The sequence below is a fragment of the Bubalus kerabau genome, chromosome 17 (genome assembly GCF_029407905.1).
Source record: "Bubalus kerabau isolate K-KA32 ecotype Philippines breed swamp buffalo chromosome 17, PCC_UOA_SB_1v2, whole genome shotgun sequence".
Lineage (NCBI taxonomy): Eukaryota > Metazoa > Chordata > Mammalia > Artiodactyla > Bovidae > Bubalus > Bubalus kerabau.
Window position 1 is genome coordinate 68148813 of NC_073640.1, and position 22489 is coordinate 68171301.

The 22489-nt window shown below is 50.2% G+C and overlaps 2 protein-coding genes across 10 annotated transcripts in view; one reads left to right on the plus strand and one right to left on the minus strand.

Moving 5' to 3' along the window:
• Positions 1-770: 770 nt before the first annotated feature.
• Positions 771-2157, plus strand: LOC129630982 (vomeronasal type-1 receptor 4-like). Its single transcript, XM_055551651.1, has one exon. The coding sequence runs from the start codon at positions 1258-1260 to the stop codon at positions 2155-2157; it is 900 nt and encodes a 299-aa protein (XP_055407626.1). The 5' UTR covers positions 771-1257.
• A 1392-nt stretch (positions 2158-3549) lies between these two features.
• NLRP13 (NLR family pyrin domain containing 13) overlaps positions 3550-22489 on the minus strand; it is a 32261-nt gene continuing 13321 nt past the window's right edge. For 3 of the 9 annotated variants that reach the window (XM_055551624.1, XM_055551626.1, XM_055551625.1), the window contains exons 3-12: positions 20970-21035; positions 17686-19279; positions 15245-15412; positions 11212-11379; positions 10680-10850; positions 8670-8840; positions 8135-8305; positions 7164-7334; positions 6084-6254; positions 3550-3973 (exon numbers count right to left, since the gene is read on the minus strand). In XM_055551624.1, coding sequence (XP_055407599.1) covers positions 3850-3973; positions 6084-6254; positions 7164-7334; positions 8135-8305; positions 8670-8840; positions 10680-10850; positions 11212-11379; positions 15245-15412; positions 17686-19279; positions 20970-21035 — 2975 coding nt within the window. In that variant the 3' untranslated portion in view covers positions 3550-3849. Of the gene's footprint in view, positions 3974-6083; positions 6255-7163; positions 7335-8134; positions 8306-8669; positions 8841-10679; positions 10851-11211; positions 11380-15244; positions 15413-17685; positions 19452-20969; positions 21036-22489 lie in introns of all 9 variants that reach the window. The other 6 variants (XM_055551627.1, XM_055551628.1, XM_055551632.1 and 3 more) reach the window with 6 other exon arrangements.

Consider the following 22489-nt stretch of genomic DNA (forward strand, 5'->3'; position numbering starts at 1 on the left):
AAGTTTAGCAGGATTCTCATTTTTACAAAAATGAAAACTAATGAAGATGTAAGCAATCTGTGCCTTGGGTCTAACAACCCAAGTATTTTCTTAGCTTTCGGGTGACACAACTCACAAGCAAAAACTGTACTTCTTGAAGGTGTATGCCTGGATGTTTTGACTGAAATGTTTATTTTTACATATGGCCTGAGGCAAGCTGGAGACTGCTCTAGAAAAATCTCTCCACAGACAGACTTCTCAGCAAGTCAAGATGTGCAAAATTATTAATGATTAAAATTCTTTGCAAACTAAGGTTATTTTCCATACCAAATAGATGACCTGAGGGACGTTCAGCAGCCTGTACAGTCAGAGTGCTACCAATTTCATGGCGGGTGTTTTGTATACTATCACATGAATGTATAATTTAAATTTCTCCACAGTTGGAACTATGTTCCCTGAAAATTTTAATAACCTCTGTAACCCTGTAATATGTATATTATTCTGCCTTTCTGTTTAATTTTCTTCATGCATGATAATGGTAGGGAGGATGAAAATGAATTATAAATATGGTGCAGGCACTGACTCCATGGATGTGAGTTTGAGCAAACTCCAGGAGATGGTGAAGGACAGGGAAGCCTGGTGTGCGCAGTCCATGGGGTCAAAAAAGAGTCAGACACGACTGAGCGACTGAAGAACAACCGTGTATTTTTATTTTTGTCTCCTTTCACTTGTTTACCAACTACATGTTTATTAAATTTATTATTATGTGTCTATCATATATTTTTTACCAACACAGGCATGGCTTCTAAGCTCATGGGTTTTACATCTGTGTAGGGAGTCAGAATATAAAAGTAAATAGAAAGAAATACAAAGTAATAATGATAAAATGTGAAATAGGTGTCAATGGTGTACTTCTGCAGGTTCAGTCCCTCCTGTGTGACGGATGATGGTGTCAAGGTCATATAAGAGTCCCCATGTCTGCATTAGCAAGTCCTGATCTTCCTGCCAGGCCGCTCTGAAGCCCTCTCCACGTGTGCTCAGAAGGATGTGAGAAAGCAGAAGCGCCAGTTGCTCGGTCATGTCCGAATCTTTGTGACCCTGTGGACCATAGCCCACCAGGCCCCTCTGTCTGTGGGATTCTCCAGGCAAGAATACTGGAGTAGGTTGTCATTCCCCTCTCCAGGGGAGCTTCCCGACCCAGGGATCAAACCTGTGTGTCCCGCATTGCAGGCAGATTCTTTACTGCCTGAGCCACCAGAGAAATCCCCATTCAGAAAGATGCTCCCCCCACAGAAAGAATCAGGGGCAATGTTTCTGAAAGCCCTATTTCTGTTACAGGTTGGGAACGGGGCTCTGGCTAACGTCATCCTCTTCTTCTGTAATGTCTCCCCAGTCTTGCTTGGCCACAGACAGAGACCCCCACAGATGATTGTCACCCACATGGCCGTGGCCAACTTCTTGGTTCTTCTCTCCGCTGGGGTTCCCCACACAATGGCAGCTTTTGTGTCAAGGAAGCCCCTGTCCAGTCTTGGGTGTAAGCTTGTGTATTACGTACAGAGGGTGGCTCGCAGCACCACCCTGTGCTCCACCTGCATCCTGAGCACTTATCAGTCCTTCACTCTCACCCCCAGGAGGGTGGAGTGGGTGATGCTCAGAGGAAGGGCCCCCAGGGTCACTGGTCCTTCCTGCTGGGTCTGCTGGATGCTCAGTCTCTTCATGAATATCTGGATTCCTGTGAGCATCTCTGGTCCACAGGATGAGCACAACTATACTGATGCCCAAGACAAGTGGTTCTGCTCACCCTCGGCTTCTAAAGCAGGCTGTGTCTACTTGTGGTCCACCTCGGATGCCGTGTTTCTTACCCTCATGGTCTGGTCCAGTGGCTCCATGGTGCTTCTCCTGCTCAGACACCACCAGAGGGTGCAGTATATTCACACCCCCACTGGACACCACAGATGCCCCCCGGAGACCAGAGCCGCCCACACCATCCTGATGCTGGTTGTCACCTTTGTCATCTTCTACCTGCTGAATTCTGTATTCACTTTTTATATCAGGGCCCATGATGATTTTCGCCTGTGGTTGATGCAGGTCTCAGATGTCTTGGCTTCGTGTTTTCCCACCATTTCCCCCTTCCTGCTGCTCCTGAGGGATCCTAGAACCCCCAGGTTCTGCTCCTGAATCTTGGCAAATAGCTGGGGAAACAATGGAAACACTGACAGACTTTATTTGAGGGGGGGGCTCCAAAATAACTGCAGATGGTGACTGCAGCCATGAAATTAAAAGACGCTTGCTCCTTGGAAGAAAAGCTATGACCAACCTAGACAGCATATTAAAAAACAGAAGCATTACTTTGCCAACAAAGGTCCTTCTAGTCAAGGCTATGGTTTCTCCAATAGTTGTGTATGGATGTGAGAGTTGGACTATAGAGAAAGCTGAATGCTGAAGAACTGATGCTTTTGAACTGTGGTGTTGAAGAAGACTCTTGAGACCCTTGGACTGCAAGGAGATCCAAACAGTCCATCCTAAAGGAAATCAGTCCTGGATATTCATTGGAAGGACTGATGCTGAAGCTGAAACTCCAATACTTTGGCCACCTGATGCAAAGAATTGACTCACTGGAAAAGAGCCTGGTGCTGGGAAAGATTGAAGGCAGGACGAGAAGGGGATGACAGAGGATGAGATGGCTGGACGGCATCGCCGACTCAATGGACATGAATTTGAGCAAACTCCGGGAGATAGTGAAGGATGATGTAGTAAACGACAGTAAAGGGAAGCCTGGCGTGCTGCAGTCCATGGGGTTGCAAAGAGCTGGACATGACTTAGCCACTGAACAACATCAAAAACACGAAGGTGTTACAAATCATCAAGTTGAAAATAAAGTCTCCATCTGTGCCCTGCAACCACTCGTAGCCTCTGCTTGTTGGAAAGGAGGATAAGAAAGAACCTTGGGTGTTTGGAAAAGGGAGAGAAAATGGCCATTCCGTAAGTTCCTACTCCTCATATACGTTTCATGCATGACACCATCGATGTCACGTCACATCCTGTGTGCGATCCACCTTCCGTATTTCCAGGTTGGTGGATTACGCCTTAGATGTAAACACAGCCTGTGATCTTTCACAACAAGAAGCAAAGGCTGAAACTGGGCCTATTTACATATTAAGAACCAGTCTAACCCCACCTCCCCCCGGAGTGTGGGATGGACATGCAAACAGGGTTGTATTTAAAATGGAGAACCAATAAGGACCTACTGTAGACACAGGGAACTCTGCTCGGGGTTATGTGGCAGCCTGGACGGGAGGGGAGTTTCGGGGAGAATGGATACATGTGTATGTATGGCTGAGTCCCCTTGCTGTCCACCTGACACTGTCATAACATTGTTAATCAGCTCTACTCCAATACAAAATAAAGTGTTAAAGAATAAATAAATAAATACAATTTGTAAAACAAAAAAGAATCAGTCAAGGTGTCCATCAGGCTAATTTCATCACAGTATTATAATTATGGAATTATAACCACGTCTATCCCACCTCTCAATCCACGAGAAATGAAGTTTTCGATTTCCTCAAGACATTTTTTTACATCCTTTGCTTTATTTAATCCTCTTAATGGCCCCAAGAATTTAAATTATTACACCAATGAGGGAAAAAAACACTTACAGGCGAGCCCATGTAGGATCTTGGGCCCAGTACAGACTTGGGTCAGGATTCTGGAGACTGGGCATTTAACGTGCTGCCTGTCACAGACTGAAGGGGCATCCTGGAGGCGACGGCTCATTCGTCCCCATGAACGGAAATTCCTGAGCAACACACGCGTCAGGGAGGCTGTTCTCCCAGGACGGGCCGCGGTAACCTGTGGTGTCGCCTCCGTGGGTCACCACCACCATCTCTCTTCAGGGTCATTAAAGTCCCACTGAGACTTGACTCTCAAAAAGCACCCCTTCTCGTGTAGTTTCTCCAACTCAGCACTCACTACAGAGCACAGGTCTTTTTCGAGCCTGCAAAAACAGAGACAGAAGGAGAAGAGATGGAGACAGGATGAGATGCTAAGATGGGTGTCCCAGAGAAGCTAACTTTTACCGTCCCCTGGATCTCTCTCTACCTCCAGCTTCATGCAGAGATTCCAGGGCACTAGAGCTCCTTTCCACAGAAAAGCAGAGCACAAAGGAAAGAGACGGGAAATCCCCAGGAAAGATGATGAAACAAACGTAAGACGGGGTATTCCAATGAAAAGCACAACCGCAAAGGGCCTACACAGCACAGAAAACCATACTCAACACTCTGTAATAACCCACAAGGGAAAGGAATGCGAGTAGAAAAGAACAGATATAATAGACACGGAACGCATAACTGAATCACTTGGCTTTACACCGGAAAGCGGCAGTTATAAATCAGCCATACTTCCATTTTTAAAATGTATGACGTAGCATCTGCAGAGACGCTGATGGACCTAGAGACTGTCAAACAGAGTGAAGTCAGTCAGCGGAAAACAAATGCCGTATATTAATGCAAATACATGGAATCCGAAAAATGCTGCTGTATACAACCTTATTTACAAAGCAGAAGTAGAGACACAGACACTGAGAACAAACATAGACGTAAAGGGGAGGGGGGTGGGAAGAACTGGGAGATTGGAACTGACGCTTGTCCACTATTGATACTATGTATAGAATCATGACTAAGGAGAACCCTCTGTACAGCACAGGGAACCCTACTCAATACTCTGGGACCTAAATGGGAAGGAAACGCAAAACCGAGGGGATGTAGGTAGCGGATGGCTGACACCCTTTGCTGCATGGCAGAAACTAGCAACACTGTAAAGCAACTAGACCCCAATAAAAACTTTAATGTGTGTCTTAGTTCTGAAGTTGATAACACAAAATCCTCAGTGTACAGCTTGCGACCAACTTCTCAAAGTGGGCAAGGTTCCCTGGTACTGAAGAGGATTCCTGCTAAAGCGTGCTTAGTTTAACGTCTTTCTCAAAAAAATAAATAAGTAAAACCACAGCTTATCTTTCTGACCTCATCTCCAGGATATTAAACAAGGTGGGAAGTGTTCTAATTAAATGCTCTTCTTTCAAACGAACTCACAGTTGCCAGTGGCAAAAGAAATAGAGTTTGAGATGGACATGCACACACGGCTGTATTTAAAATGGGTAACAAGGCCCTACTGCAGACACAGGGAACTCTGCTCAGCATCGTGTGGCAGGCTGGATGGGAGGGGAGTTTGGGGGAGAACGGGTATATATATGTGGATGGCTGAGTCCCTCCGCTGTTCACCTGAAACTACCACAACATTGTTCGTTGGCTGTACTCCAATACAAAACAAAAAGTTTAAAAAATCAAATGCGCTTCTTGTGATGCCCCCAAAGATCACACAGAGCTCGGTCCAACCTCGGGGCTCCGCACACGTTCCTCTGACTTCCTCGGGGCACACGCCGCCCTCACCTGCAGTCACTGTCCGTCTTCCCCGCCTGACACACGGTTCATCCTTCCAGCCTCACCGGGACCCCCCAGACACGCCTTCCCTCACCACCCTGCTCTCCACCACAACCCGGAGCTTCCCTCCCAGCATTCACGCAGCTAACCCTGCTGTCACGGGTCTTGGATTTGTTATCTCCCAAAGACAAACACACACCAGGATGAGAAGGCCCAGGATCGTGTGTCACACCAACCACCACACCCCCGTGCTCGGCCCAAGGTCAGCACTGGGAAGGAAGTCGCTGAGTGAACGTCTGAGCGAGACACACCAGGCGCCAGAATGAGAAAAGTAGGGGACTCTCCCCAAAACACCACGTGCGTAGGACCGCGCCATCGTCTGGGGACTACAGGCACATGTAGCTGGTTAATTCAGCCTAAAGACTAAAAAGTCAGCTTGTCCACCGCAGGAACCACGTTTCAAGCGTGCCGTACACGCACACCGCTAGCGGCTCCTCTACTGGACAACGTGGATGCAGACCACACGTGGGATGCCAGAAGTTCTGCTGGCCCGAACCGCCCTAGGAAACTGAACGCCCTGGGAAACCGAACCATGGGCTTGCTTTAGGACCTCGTCCCATTCATCCCCATCCCGACAGCCGCTTCCCCATGGAGGAGTCGGGGGATTACCCGAGTTTCCGCAGCTTGCACGTCGACTTTCTCAAGGGCATCCACAGCCTGCCGACTCCGTCTGGCCCCAGGTCGTTTCCTAAAAGGTTCAGGTTCTCCAGGCTTTTACTGCTTCTGAGAACAGAGGACAGCAGCTGGCAGCAAGCGGCCGTCAAACTGCATTTCTCCAACCTAGGGGTGGTGGGACAGAAGCGTGAAAGATGGTCCTCCAAGACGGAGGAGTTACAGACAAAAGGGACTCAGGATTTAGGGGGAAACATACTGAAGGGCTTCCCAGGCGGCTCAGTGGTAAAGAATCCACCTGCAATGAGGGAGGCACAGGAGACGTGGGTTCAATCCCTGGGTGGGGAAGATCCCCTGGAGAAGGGAATGGCAACCACCTCCAGTACTCTTGCCTGGAGAATCCCATGGACAGAGGAGCCTGGCGGTCTACAGTCCACAGGGTCGCAAAGAGCTGGACCCTGAAGACACGCACAGAGCACACGTGCTACTTAAACAGACTTGCTAACACACACCAGACATTGTCCAAGTGTTGACGGGTAACATTCAATCCGTACACCAATCCTGTGAAAGGCAGGGGATCTCTTAAACCCCACCTGACAGATGAGGAAACTGAAGTTTAGCCTGCCCGAATACAGAAGAAGTAATTTTAGTATAAAGTGGATGTGTTCATTTATAAGGCCCTTAAAAGGACAAAAATAACACAACCACTCCTCATTACACTTTTTCCATCCTATTTCTTAAATTTCAAATGCAAAAATCTGAAAATACTAGCTAGCTACTAGCAATACTAAAGCAAAAGTGACAAGAGACTGACACACATATCCATAGATAACAGACATTTACACAGATGGTAGATACACAGGTACCTGGATGATAGATGTTATAGATACAGAGAGATGGGAGAGGAGACAGAGAGATTACAGAATAAGTCTTTCAGGCAGAATGTAAACTACCACTGAATCTTGCTCAAAGGTTAATGGCAATTCTTTGTACCCCTTTTGCACCTTTTCTGTAAATTCAATGTATTACCAGAAGAAAAGGTAACCAAAAAAAAAGAAAGAAAAAGCACTGACTCACCCAAGTGTCTGCAACACACAACTCGGGCTTTTCAGGACCCTGCACAGCTCCTTCAGCCCCTCGTCCTGAACGTCATTGTTCCCGACGTCCAGAATCTTCAGGTGACCGTTGCACTTGAGGGCGTGAGCAAGCTCGCGACAGCCCGCCACCGTGAGAGAACAGTGTGACAAGCTGCAAGATAAAAAAAAGAAAATACAAACAAGGGAAAAGCAACCCCTGAACCCTTCCTCTCTGCATGTTCCAGCCTGCCTTCTAAGAAAGAAAGCGACTCCAAAACCAGGCTTCTCCCGAGTCCTGGAAAGACGAGGGTGCTGGTTAGGAGGTCTGAACACCTGGGCGCCCCATGTACCCATGAACGGAAGAAAGCAAAAGGAACAGCCACGCGGCCCTCTCCCTGCCGACTCTCAGGCCACCGACAGGCTCATCTGTGTGCAGGACTTCTCTCTGCAACACTGACCCCCAGACTCATTCTTCTTTTTTTTTTTTTTTTTTTTTTTTACTATCAAAGAATATTCCATCCTAAAGGAGATCAGTCCTGGGTGTTCACTGAAAGGACTAATGCTGAAGCTGAAGCTCCAATAGTTTGGCCACCTGATGTGAAAAACTGACTCATTTGAAAAGCCCCTGATGCTGGGAAAGATTGAAGGCAGGAGGAGAAGGGGACGACAGAGGATGAGATGGTTGGATGGCATCACCGACTCAATGGACATGGATTTGGGTGGACTCCGGGAGTTGGTGATGGACAGGGAGGCCTGGCGTGCTGCGGTTCATGGGGTCGCAAAGAGTTGGAGACGACTGAGCGACTGAACAACCACCACCACCAACACCCACCCACACATTCCCACCTCCAACAAAACCAAGAGCCCGCTGGGGACTGGCCACCAGGCCCAGGACTCAGATCCCAGCTGACCTCACGCCGAGTGACACGACCCTCCTCTCGGCCTCTGACCGCAGGAAGTGGTGGAACTCACTTCAGGCTCTGCAGGGCGCAGTCCGCACGGCCCAGGGCTGAGCTCAGAAGCTTCACTCCACCGTCTCCCAGGCTGTTCCTCCTCAGGTTCAGATGCGTCAGGCTCCGGCTCCGGAGGAGGGTGTCAGACAGGTGCCTGCAGCTGGGTGTGCTGAGCCGGCAGCACCAGAGCCTGCGCTCCCAGAAGCACAGAGACGGGCACTCGGGACAGCAGCTCGGGGCGACGCCCGCCCGACCGCCCCTCCGGGGCCTCCCTGAGCCCTGTCCCGGACACACCGGGTACCTGCCCGTTACCCTCTCTCACCCCAGCCTGACGCATCGAGCACACCGAGGATGTGCCCGTCACTCGTGGCTGGGTTAAAAAAAAATAAAAGCATCTTTTGTTTTGCTTTTTTGAGCTTTATACAAATGTGTTAAGTCACTCCAGTTGTGTCCGACTCTTTGTGACCCCATGGACTGTAGCCCACCAGGCTCTTCTGTCCCAGGGGCCGCCCCACAGAGGGTCCACCCTGGACACCGAGCCAGGAGGGACTCACTCCAGTCTCTGCAGGACACACTCAGGCCGAGTCAGGGAGCCACACAGCAGCTGCACGCCCTCATCTCCGAGCGGGTTCAGTCCCAGGCACAGTCGAGTCAGGCGGGGGGTGCTGGTGAGAAGTGAGGCCAAGTCCTCACAGGCGGCCGCCGACAGGTTCCCCTTCTCCAGCCTGCAGAGGGGAAGACACCGGGTGAGCCGCACCACGCCCGGCTCCCTTTCTGCTCCCCAACTCTCTGTCCTGGGGCCCAAGTCTGTGCAAAGATCAAGTCAGGTAAAGGAGAGAAGCACCAAGGAGAGTGAGGTGGCACAGGTAACACTTCTCTACCGCATGACATTCCTCATATGTGAAATCTAAATCTCACAAATGATCTCATGGAATAGAAGGAGGCTCACAAAACTGTATAAATCCTAATTATGTCGAATTGGTTCATAATGCTTTTCAAGTCTGCTACATTCTTCTGCTTCTCTGTACATTCACTCTAATTCCTGAGAGTTTGAAACTGAAACTCCAACTAAAAATCATTTATCTCCTTAAACAACTGTAATATATAATGGAACTGTATGTAACTTTGTTCTGTGTTTTCCAAACCTGTTTATATTTTCATAATTTAAAAATTAAAAAAGATAAAATATGTATCAAAAAATTTTTTAATTTAAAAGGAAATGCACAGACTCAGAGAATGAACTTATAGTTTCCAGGGGGGGAGGATGGGGGAAGGGATGGTTAGGGAGTTTGGGATGGACATGAGCACACAGCTGTATTTAACATGGAGCACCAACAAGGACCTGCTGTAAGCACAGGGAACTCTGCTCCATGTGGCAGCCTGGATGGGAGGGGACTTTGGGGGAGAACGGATGCATATATATGTTGGCCTGAGTCTCTTTGCTGTTCACTTGAAACTAACACAACATTGTTTGCTAATCAGCTATGCTACTGCTGCTGCTAAGTCACTTCAGTCATGTCCGACTCTGTGCGACCCCATAGGCGGCAGCCCACCAGGCTCCCCCGTCCCTGGGATTCTCCAGGCAAGAACACTGGAGTGGGTTGCCATTTCCTTCTCCAATGCATGAAAGCGAAAAGTGAAAATAAGTTGCTCAGTCATGGCTGACTCTTAGCAACCCCATGGACTGCAGCCTACCAGGCTCCCCGTCCATGGAATTTTCCAGGCAAGAGTACTGGAGTGACCCCAATACAAAATAAAACATTAAAAAAAAAAGATTTCTCCATCTCAGTCCTGCTGACCTTTGGGCCAGATCGTTCTTGATTGGGGCTTCCCATGTGGCTCAGTGGTAAAGAATCCACCTGCCAATTGCAGGAGACCCGCGTTCAATCCCTGGGTCGGAAAGATCCCCTGGAGGAGGAAATGGCCAACCCACTCTAGTCTTCTCGTCTGGAGAATCCCACGGACAGAGGCCGCAGCGAGCGACCAAGGGTTGGACACAATAGAGCACATGCGCTCCAGGGCTCCAGAGGGTCTGATCACAGGTGGTCCTGACGCACTAGATTCCAAGAGCAAACTCCCCTCCCCACATGTGAAAACCAAGCACGTGTCCAGACACTGCCTCACATCCCTGGTGGGACAAAATCGCCCCTGGATGAAAACTAGCCTGTTTGGAGGAGGCTGGCAGAGGCCTGAGGAGGTGAGACAAAAGAGACAAAAGCAGCCAATGGTCAAGATGGCCAAGACAAGGTGAGAGCAAAGCTGGCTGAGAAGGGGCCCCGAGGGGAGAGGTGGCTGAGACGGGGCCCCGAGGGGAGAGGGGAGAGGTGGCCGAGTTGGGGCCCCCAGGGGAGAGGCGGCTGAGACAGGCCCCCGAGGGGAGGGGCGGCCGAGACAGCGGCCCCGAGGGGAGGGGCGGGAGGCATGAGGGTGACGAGACCCGTGTCGGGGGTAGGGAGACACAACACGGGGGTCCCTGAGGTGCCCCAGACACAGCCCCAATGATACCTCCACTCTGCCCCGCAATCCTGCAAGGAAGGGCTTTCTGTGGAAGCGGGGCGACTTACGACAGCTCCTTCAGGGCACAGGTGGCCATCCCCGGGGGCTCCCGCAGTCTCGCCAGCTCAACGTGGGAGAGGTCATTGTCTGCCAGGCTGAGGAAGCTCAGACTCGAGTTCCTGCCGAGTTCAGTGAAGAGCTGATGGCAAACCTCAGTGCTCAGGCCACAGGACTCCAACCTATTGGAGAGACCCGGGGCTTCCCTGGTGGCTCAGATAGTAAAGAACCCGCCTGCCAATGCAGGAGACCAGGGTTTGATCCTTGGGTCGGGAAGATGCCCTGGAGGAGGAGATGGCAACCCACTCCAGTATTCTTGCCTGGAGAATTCTCAGGGACAGAGGAGCCTGGCAGGCTACAGTCCACGGGGTCAGAAAGAATCGGACACGGCTGAAGCAACTTAGCACGCGTGCTCCACCCCCATGTATTCTCCTCCTTTGCTAGCCTTCACATGCTTTTCCTGCAACGTTGACTCCAGTCCTCCCAGTGAGTCCTCAAACCCACACGTAATGTTGGGGACAGGCCTGGAACGCAGCGACTCACCACAGATACTTGAGGCCACAGGCCGAGTGCCCCAGCATTCTGAACACGCCCCTGGACACAGCGGCGTCCAGGCTGTTGGAGCTCAGGTCCAGGTGGGTCAGGTGCCGGTCACCACGAAGCAGAAGGCCAAGCTTCCTCAGACCCTCCACGGGGGCCATGGACTTCCAGCTGTGGAGAGACGCAAGGACGGAGCACTGGAGAGGAGACGCTCCCGTGGCTCATCTTTCCAACAATGCACACACACCCAACTGCCAGGACGAGGGACGTGATACAAGAGGAACCCAGACGCTGAGGGGCATTGCGGTGCTGAACCATACTCAATTTTTATTTCTAATTGGAGGACAATTGTTTTACAGTGTTGTCTCTGCCATACATCAACATGAACCAGCCACAGGCATACACAGGCCCCTCCCTCTGAACCCTCCTCCCGCCTCCCGCCCCATCCCAGCCCCTAGGTCCTCGCGGAGCACCGGGCTGAGCTCCCTGAGCTACACAGCAGCTTCCCCCCATCTGTCTGCTTATATACTTTGGTGTGTCTGTGGGCTTCCCAGATGGCTGAGCGGTAAAGAATCCGCCTGGCAATGCAGGAGGTGTAGGTTTGATCCCTGGGTCAGGAAGATCCCCTGGAGGAGGAAATGTCAACCCACTCCAGAATTCCTGCCTGGAGAATCTCATAGACAGAGGAGCCTGGTGGGCTACAGTCCATGGGGTCACAGAGAGTTGGACAACTCTGAACAACAAGGGAAGACGGGGGTGGGGCTCCCCCATATATAGAAAACTATAAAACACTGGTGAAAGAAATCAAAGAGGACACTAATAGTTGGAGAAATATACCATGTTCATGGATTGGAAGAATCAATATAGTGAAAATGAGTATACTACCCAAAGCAATGTATAGATTCAATGCAATCCCTATCAAGCTACCAATGGTATTCTTCACAGAGCTAGAACAAATAATTTCACAATTTGTATGGAATTACAAAAAACCTCGAATAGCCAAAGCGATCTTGAGAAAGAAGAATGGAACTGGAGGAATCAACCTGCCTGACTTCAGGCTCTACTACTATGCCACAGTCATCAAGACAGTGACAGTATGGTACTGGCACAAAGACAGACATATAGATCAATGGAACAAAATAGAAAGCCCAGAGATAAATCCACACACATATGGACACCTTATCTTTGACAAAGGAGGCAAGAATATACAGTGGATTAAAGACAATCTCTTTAACAAGTGGTGCTGGGAACTCTGGTCAACCACTTGTAAAAGAATGAAACTAGAGCACTTTCTAACACCATACACAAAAATAAACTCAAAATGGATTAAAGATCTAAACGTAACACCAGAAACTATAAAACTCCTAGAGGAGAACATAGGCAAAACACTCTCCGACATACGTCACAGCAGGATCCTCTATGACCCACCTCCCAGAATATTGGAAATAAAAGCAAAAATAAACAAATGGGACCTAATTAAACTTAAAAGCTTCTGCATAACAAAGGAAACTATAAGCAAGGTGAAAAGACAGCCTTCAGAATGGGAGAAAATAATAGCAAATAAAGCAACTGACAAACAACTAATCTCAAAAATAGACAAGCAACTCCTACAGCTCAATTCCAGGAAAATAAATGACCCAATCAAAAAATGGGCCAAAGAACTAAACAGACATTTCTCCAAAGAAGACATACAGATGGCTAACAAACACATGAAAAGATGCTCAACATCACTCATTATCAGAGAAATGCAAATCAAAACCACTATAAGGTACCATTTCATGCCAGTCAGAATTGCTGCAATCCAAAAGTCTACAAGCAATAAATGCTGGAGAGGGTGTGGAGAAAAGGGAACTCTCTTACACTGTTGGTGGGAATGCAAACTAGTACAGCCACTATGGAGAACAGTGTAGAGATTCCTTAAAAAACTGGAAATAGAACTGCCTTATGATCCAGCAATCCCACTTCTGGGCATACACACTGAGGAAACCAGAACTGAAAGAGACACGTGTACCCCAATGTTCATCGCAGCACTGTTTATAATAGCCAGGACATGGAAGCAACCTAGATGTCCATCAGCAGATGAATGGATAAGAAATCTGTGGTACATATACACAATGGAGTATTACTCAGGCATTAAAAAGAATACATTTGAATCAGTTCTAATGAGGTGGATGAAACTGGAGCCTATTATACAGAGTGAAGTAAGCCAGAAAGAAAAACACCAACACAGTATACTAACGCATATATATGGAATTTAGAAAGATGGTAACAATAACCCTGTGTACGAGACAGCAAAAGAGACACTGATGTATAGAAGAGTCTTTTGGACTCTGTGGGAGAGGGAGAGGGTGGGATGATTTGGGAGAATGGCATTGAAATATGTGTAATATCATATATGAAACAAGTCGCCAGTCCAGGTTCGATGCATGATACTGGATGCTTGGGGCTGGTGCACTGGGACGACCCAGAGGGATGGTATGGGGAGGGAGGAAGGAGGAGGGTTCAGGATGGGGAACACATGTATACCTGTGGCAGATTCATTTCGATATATGGCAAAACCAATACAATATTGTAAAGTTAAAAATAAAATTAAATTAAAAACACACACACACACACACACACACACACAACATCCTCTTCAGGCCCGGAGTTGCTGAACTGGTTTCCTTCTGCTTTGGGAGAAGTCACCATCCCATAAAGACACTGAAGTCTGTTTCCCCAGGGACTTCCCTGGTGACCCAGTGTTTAAGATTCTGCCTCTCAGTGCAAGGGGTGTGGGTTCAATCCCTGGCTGGAGCTAAGATTCCACAGGCCTTCCAGCGAAAAAATAAAAACAACAACAGAAGCAGTACTGCAACAAATTCAATAAAGACTTTAAAAATGGTCCCCCCCCACCACCCGCCAACACACACAAAATCTTTAAAATAAAAAAAAACTTTGTTTCTCCGCCATAACGTAAGCTCCATGAAGGCAAGAAGTAACTGTTCTGGTACTTCCCTGGTGGTCCAGAGGCTAAGAATTTGCCTGGCTATATAGGGGACACAGGTTTGATCCCTGATCCAGGAGGATCCCACGTGCTGCAGGGCCACTAAGCCCATGCGCCAGAACTCCTGACGCCCAGGTGCCCTAGAGCTAAATGATTAAAGGGTCGGGTCCCCCAGTGTTCACCGCAGCACTGTTTGCAGTAGCCAGGACACGGAAGCAACCTAGATGTCCAGCAACAGATGAATGGATAAGGAAGGTGTGCTCTGTATACTCAGCTGTAAAAAACAATGCATTTGAGTCAATTCTAGTGAAGTGGATGAACCTAGAGCCTGTTATACAAAGTCAGAAAGAAAAACAAATACTGCATATCAACGCATGTATATGGAATCTAGAAAGATGGTACCGATGAGCCTATTTGCAGGCAGCGATGGAGACGCAGACAAAATTGTGGAAACAGCAGGGGAAGGAGACAGAGGGGCGGATGGAGAGGAGCACCAACGTGTACACGCAATCGGCGTAAGGTTGGGGGGCGTGACAAGCTGCTCTGTGGCACAGGGAGCCCTTTCCAGGACAGGGGAGGAAGCGGGGAGGCAGGAGGCGTTTGGATGTGTAATTATGGCTGATACGCCTTGTTGTCTGGCAGTAGCAACACAACGTGGCAAAATTTTAAAAAAAGCACAAAAAGGTCAGACTCAAATAAACCAAGTAGAAATAAAGGGTGCCACGTACAAGGGAATGCCACACACTAATTCTAGAGCCATGATTTATGACAGTAACTGAGCTGTTAATGGCTCTGAAGGAATCTGTTCTAGAAAGGTCAAGTCTCTGACCAGCTTGCCACTTCTAACTCCATCAGCTGGCCATTTAAAAAAAAAACTTAAGTCGACTCTGCCTAAGTAGGAACTTCATGACTCTAAGGCCCTTGATTTTGTTCTCCTAAGTGCCCAGCTCACTTTCTGGCTGATAGATACTTATGACCATCATCAAAAGATAAAGTAAGTTGGGTTATTCTCCAATCGTGTTCTTCAAATCATGAGCGTCTCACACTTACGCCAGTTTCTGAAGTCTGCACCGTGGGTTTCCCAGCTTGAGACAGAGTCTCATCATGGACGCAGTGCTAAGCTTGCTGTTACTCAGGTCCAGCTCGCTCAGGTTCCCGCTGCAAAACACCGAGCAAATATCCTCCCACTGATGCATCCAGAAATCGGCAACCCTCATCCTTCGTGGGGGAAACAAGAGAGAAAGCTGATGAGAGTAGATGAAACCTGACCAACACCCAGCATGTGAAGTACAGGCGGCAGGAAGACACCCTCACCAGGGACTCACTGGGGCCCTGAATATGAAAGTGTGCAACCCGAAAAGCAGAGACACTACTTTGCCCACAAAGGTCCGTCTAGTCAAGGCTATGGTTTTTCCAGTGGTCATGTATGGATGTGAGAGTTGGACTATAAAGAAAGCTGAGCACCGAAGAATTGATGCTTTTGAACTGTGGTGTTGGAGGAGACTCCTGAGAGTCCCTGGGACTGCAAGGAGATCCAACCAGTCCATCCTAAAGAACATCAGTTCTGAATATTCATTAGAAGGACTGATGCTGAAGCTGAAACTCCAATACTTTGGCCACCTGATGAGAAGAGTCAACTCATTGGAAGATATCCTGATGCTGGGAAAGACTGAGGGCAGGAGGAGAAAGGGATGACAGAGGATGAGATGGTTGGATGGCATCATTGGCTCAATGGACATGAGTTTGAGTAAACTCAGGGGGATAGTAAAATACAAGGAAGCCTGGCGTGCTGCAGTCCATGGGGTGGCAAAGAGTTGGACAGGCTATGACTTAGCAACTGAGCAACAGTAATACTGATATATCGTTTAAAACCACTGAGGGGAAAAAAGCCAGTAAGAAGCTGTGCTGTAGAGAAGCAAGAAATAATCTCAACATCAGAAGATTTTCACTTCAGGGAAGGTCTGAAACTTCCTTACGCCTTAGGATGATCACACATAAAGGGAGGGATGATGTTGTGGGTGTTAATTCTTATAATAAGGTGAGATTACTTTTGGAAAATCACTTGTAGTAAAAGCACTTACATGACCCAATACTGAACATCACCGAAATAGTCACCTTTTGAAGTTTTAGGGATTCCAGGACAGGACAAATGATCACCAGTAAGTATCAGTTCAGTTCAGTCACTCAGTCACACCCAACTCTGCGATCCCATGGACTGCAGCAAGCCAGGCCTCCCTGTCCATCACCAACTCCCAGAACTTGCTGAAACTCATGTCCATCAAGTCGGTGACACCATCCAACCATCTCATTCTCTGTTGTCCCCTTCTCCTCCTGCCATCATACCCCCAAACCAAGCACCTTATTGATATCAGTCAGGTGAACACAAAGAAATTAAGCTACTCAGCATTTCAACTTCTTCACTCAAAACTGAACTGGTGCTTCTCGAAAATTTGAGGGTTAAACAGGAAAGGGTTTGAGAACATTTACAGCAACTCCTGTTTCAAGATAACAATTTAGAAAACATTTCTGGGACCTGAATTTAGGAGAACAGCTAAGCTTCCTTATCATCCAGCCGGGAAGCCAGAAGTGTCAGGGACAGGATAAAAAAGGTCACAGGAGAAGAACCAGATGAAACTCAAGTATTTTAAAATATTATTCCTTCAGGAGGACAAAGGGACAAATGCAGAGACAGCTTAAGACTTTGGTGACACCGCTGGCCACACTCTGGCTCCAACAGATGCTCCGAGGAGAGCCACAGGGCATGTTATGGACGGTCCGGAGCTCTGAAATAGAGCTGGGCACTGACCCGGGCCGGGCTACTTCACAGCCACACGGACTAAGAGAACTGTGCATTCTTATCTCTGACTGACAACACCAGACCCCCCTCCACTGAGTTTCGGGCACCTGTTTGACACAAGTAGATATCATCTCTTGATGCCTGGTACATGAACCTTCAACATGCAGGGTCTGAGAAACAAAAATTACCCCTAAGTAAATGAGTTAAGAATCCAGGGAATCCTACATAAAACCTAAAGGAAAAAGTGCTCACAGACTGGAACTGATCTAGGATGCTTGGTCAATCCTAAAAGAAATCAACCCTGAATATTCACTGGAAGGACTGATGCTGAATCTGAAGCTCCAATCCTTTGGCCACCTGATGCGAAGAACTGGCTCACTGGAAAAGACCCTGATGCTGGGAAATATTGAAGGCAGGAGAATAAGGGGACGACAGAGGATGAGATGGTTGGATGGCATGACTGACTCAATGGACATGAGTTTGAGCAAGCTCCAGGAGATACTGAAGGACAGGGGAGCCTGGCGTGCTGCAGTCCGTGGGGTCTCAAAGAGCCGGACATGACTCAACAACCAAACAACAAACCACGGATAACACAACAACAGACCAGACCCCCAGTGTTTCCTGGAAGAACGTGGGCAGAGCCTGCGAAGGGGAGCCAAAGTCAGTTAAGGAGGAGGGCCTCCGGAATACTCACTCCGGAGTTCCCAGGCCGGAAGTCCATTTCTTTTCCAGGACCCGGCGGCTGACAGAGAGCCTCAGCTTTCGTAACTTCGGACAGTGCTTGAGGCAAAAGGAAGAGACCCGGAGGTGTTCGCAGCCCTGAATGTCCAGATCGGCCACTGGGAGGTGATTCAAAACCCGCCGGGCCAAGTTTTCGTCCTGGGTCTCGTGCAGGCACTGGAAGAGCCACAGGAAGTCAAAGCGCCCCGAGACGGCGCCGCACCTCTCCAGCTCCTCCGCCCAGTCCAACACCTCGTCCGCCACCCCGGGGGACATCCGGCAACCCACGGCCTCTTCCAGTTGCCTGGCCAGGTCTGTTCCTAAGAGACCGAAGAAAAAGCGCACCATCTGACGCCAGTAGGGGTTGGCGTCGGCAAAGGCGTGGTTCAGCCACCGCCTCATCTCCTGATGCCGGGGGACCCCGCCCAGCGAGCCTCGGGCCCCCCAGAGCACATAAAACAAGGCCCCGAAGAACTCCTGGAAGCTCCGGTGAGCAAACGTCACGCAGTGCTCACAATCGCTGACCCTTCGAAGAATCTGCAGCCTCAGCAGGCCGTCGATGAAAGGGGCTTCCAGGCGCCAGCGCTCCAGGGCGTCTCCCGCAAAGGTGAAGGCGGCCAACCACAGCCCCTCGGCGGCCAGCGAGCAGAAGGCCCTCCACTGTCCGGCCGAGCTGCCGGTCCGCAGACCCGGCTCCGCCCCCGCGAGGAGGCTGCAGAAGAGGCGGGCGTAGAGGCTGGTGGGGGTGGGCGCGCCCAGCGCCAGTGCCGAGGCCGGGCTGCCAGCCAGCTGCCGCTTGAGGCCGGCGCACACGGCCCAACACGCCAGCGGCGCGGCGCACAAGCGGACCAGGGTCTCTGACCCCCGCATCCGGCGCCAGGCCTCCTCGGCCACGTCCGGGTCCCCCAGGAACCTCCTGAGATACTCCCGACGGTCCCCTTCGGTGAAGCCCGGGATGCCCACGCAGCACGGCCTGAGCAGCAGCCCCCGGAGGGCGCGGCCCCCGGGGGGCCCAGCGGTGACAAGCAAGGTCGCCTCGGGGACCAGCTCCTTCTTCAGCAGGCGGAATAGGATGCTGGCCGCCGGGAGCTCCTGGTACCAGTCGGCGCCGGGCCGGCTGGCCGAGCCCTTGGAGCCCAGGGTCACCTCTTCCGCGCCGTCGATGACGAACAGCAGCCGCTCGGGGTGCGCCCTGAACTCTTCCACGGGGACTTGCGAGTCCGGCCAGTCCAGGGCCAGCAGACCGGCGAAGCTGATGTCGCCGAGCTTGGCCAGCCGGTGGCCGCTTATGTAGAAAACGTAGGAGAAGCGGCCCCGGAAGAGGACGCCCTCCGCCCAGTGCAGCACCAGCTTGGTGGCCAGGGTGGTCTTGCCCACGCCGGCCGCGCCCTCCAGCAGCATGGTGAGGGGCGGCGCCCCGGCCCCCCGCGGGCGCAGGAGGCCCTGCAGCTCCGCGTGCTCCCGCTGCGTCACGTGCCGCAGGTAGATGTGGTCCTCGGGCCAGGGCGTGCAGTCCCACAGGGCCAGGATCCGGGTCCTCAGCCTCTCCCTGTATCTTCTTCTGTGGGCTGAAAGGGAAGGGAGGCGACACAGACAGCCCAGAGGCTCCTGAGATGATGCTCAGTATCACTAAGGACCAGAGAAACGCAAGTCGGAACTACAGGGCGGTGGGAGCGAGGTTTGGGTGGAGAACGGATACAGGTATAGGTACGGCTGAGTCCCTTCGCAGTCCGCCTGAAACTGTAACAGCATTGTTAATCCACTGTGGTCGCTCTAGAGTTGCTAAGTCGTGTCTGACTCTGCAACCCCGTGGACTATCACCCACCAGGCTCCTCTGTCCAGGGGATTCTCCAAGCAAGAATGCTGGAGTGAGTTGCCATTTCTTTCTCCAGGGGATCGTCCCCACTCAGGGATCGAAGCCTAGTCTCCTGCATTGGCAGGCAGATTCTTTACCCTGGAGCCAGTGGAAAAGCGGTACTCCAATATGAAATGAAAAACTTAAAAAAAAAAACCCTACAATGAGGTATCACCTCACACTGGTCAGAATGGCCATCATAAAAAAGTCCATGAGAAATAAATGCTGGAGAGGGTGCGGAGAAAAGGGAGCCCTCCTACACTGTGGGTGGGAGTGGAAATTGGTGCAGCCACTAAGGAGAAGAGTGTGGAGGTTCCTTAAAAAAAACTACCGCATGCCCACTTCTGGGCATATATCTGAAGAAAGCCAGAGTCCGAAAAGACACATGCATCCCAGTGTTCACAGCAGCACTATTTACAACAGCCAGGATGCAGAAGCAGCCTAGATGTCCACTGACAGACGGATAAGAAAGACCGAGAGAGTGTGTTTGTGTGCGTGTGTGCGCGCGCACGTGTGTAGTGGACTATTACTCAGCTATAAAAAGAATACAGTAATGCCACCTGCAGCAATATGGAATGGACTTGGACATCATTATACTAAATGAACTAAGTCAGACCTACATACAATATCACTCATATGTGACATCTAAAAAATTAAAACTAGTGACTATAACAGAAAAGACACACAGACACAGAGAACAAAGCTGTGGTTGCCCATGGGGGGAGGGAAGGGGAGGGGCAACATAGAGGGTGGGGGAGGGGAGGCACAAACTACTGTTCTTAAGGCTACAGGATGCTGTGTACAACACGGGGAATAGAGCCAATATATATATTTTTTAAAACTGTAAATACAGTGCTGCTGCTGCTGCTAAGTCGCTTCAGTCGTGTCCGACTCTGTGCGACCCCATAGACGGCAGCCCACCAGGCTCCCCCGTCCCTGGGATCCTCCAGGCAAGAACACTGGAGTGGGTTGCCATTTCCTCCTCCAATGCATGAAAGTGAAAAGTGAAAGTGAAGTCGCTCAGTCGTGTCCGACTCTTCGTGACCCCATGGACTGCAGCCTACCAGGCTCCTCCGTCCATGGGATTTTCCAGGCAAGAGTACTGGAGTGGGGTGCCATTGCCTTCTCCTGTTACAACTGTGTAAAAAATAAAATAGAGCTACCTATCACTGCAGCGCAAAATCCAGAGACAGACGCTGTACCTAAGCCCTTAGAGGGGACCCGGTGAGAATGTCCAGCTAACGGTGACCTGTTGCCCTTCCAGGCTTCATCAGAAGGTCAGATCGGCTAGTTCCTGGCACACTATAACTGGAAGGCAATTTCAAGGCAGAAGCAAAAGTAGAATGCATGGAACGCGCGTTCCACCGAGCAGCTTGTCTGCGATCATCGTGTAGTCTACAAACCTGTCTCTTCCACCGTCTCTGGTTCTTCCTGGTTTGGATCTTGGAGTCTGCACACCTGTGACATTTCTGAAACGAAACAGGATGGGATGCTGAGATTCTGCCCGGCTGGAGAATAAGCTCAGAACCGTGGGCGATCTCAGCAGAACCAACCATTTCTCTGCCAGACGTGGGATTAAAGAGACTGAAAGTCATACCTTCCGGCTTATCAACCTGACCACACTGAAAACATGCTCGCTTGCAAAACTGCAGCTCATGTTAAAAGTGCACCCCTATGGACACAGGGAGAGGGGAGGAGAGGGTGAGATGCATGGAGAGAGTAAGACGGAAAGGTACATTCCCATATGTAAAATAGATAGCAATGGGAATTTGCTGCATGGCTCAGGAAACTCAAATGGGGCTCCATATCAACCTAGACGGGTGGGGTGGGGTGGGGTGGGGTGGGGTGGGGTGGGGTGGGTGGGGAGATGGGAGGGAGCTTCAAGAGGGAGGGGCATGTGTATACCTATGACCGATAAATGTTGAGGTTTGACAGAAACAAAAGTCTGTAAAGCAATTATCCTTCAATTAAATTTTTTTTTAATTATTAAAAAAAATACCACTGCCTGGAGCCCTGGATCCAGCCAGCACCCCCCACCCGGTCTGGAATGCTCCCCCTCCACCCTCCACCCCCCACCCCATTTCCGCTTGGCTCGCTCCATCCCCTCGGAGTCTCCGCTCACATCTTGGCGCCTGGTGACCTGGGTGGACCTACAGTGTGTCAGATGTGGTGAGTCAGAAAGAGAAATACACATATCAGATATGGATTACATATATGTGGAGTCTGAAAAAATTGGCAGAGATTATCTTAATTATAAAGCAGAAATAGACGAAGAGAAGGAGCGTATGGACACCAAGAGGGCCGGGGGGGCCTGGAGACGCGGACGTACACTGGAGACTGCACGTAAACAGGCACCTAATGAGACCCTGCCGCCCAGCATGGAGCTCCGCTCAGCGCTCCGCGTGACCGGAGGGAATCCCAGAGAGGGGTCTAGACGCCCTGCTGCACAGCAGGAACTGACAGCGCTGTAAGCAGCCATACTCCCAGAAAGACGGCTTTAAAAAGAAAGTAAAAATATCTGGCCCCTACCAACTGCTGTAAAAGCAAAAAAAGAAAAGAAAAAATGGTAGTTGACGATCCTGTTAAGGATGCATCACACGCCTTCCTCACCACGTGCCTTCCTCGGCCCCACTCGCCCTCCCCTCCCCTCCCCACCCCAGCCCTGCCCCTCCTTTCCTCTCCCCTGCACTGCTCACCGTCTACCGGGTTCTATAATGTACTGATTCAGCACGTCCATCACCAGCTCCCTAAGCTGGAGCAGGAGACAGCTAAACACCCACCATGCATGTGACGCAGCCATCCCACACCCAAGCATAGATTCAAAGAAAACCAAAACTTTAAGGACGCCCGCACCACAACGATCACGGCGGCACCAGGTCCAACAGCCAAGATGCAGAAGCCACCTGCGTGCAGAAGGGCAGAG

Coding starts and splice junctions, on each gene's coding strand:
- LOC129630982 (XM_055551651.1), top strand. CDS start 1,258: ATGCTCCCCCCACAGAAAGAATCAGGGGCAATGTTTCTGAAAGCCCTA.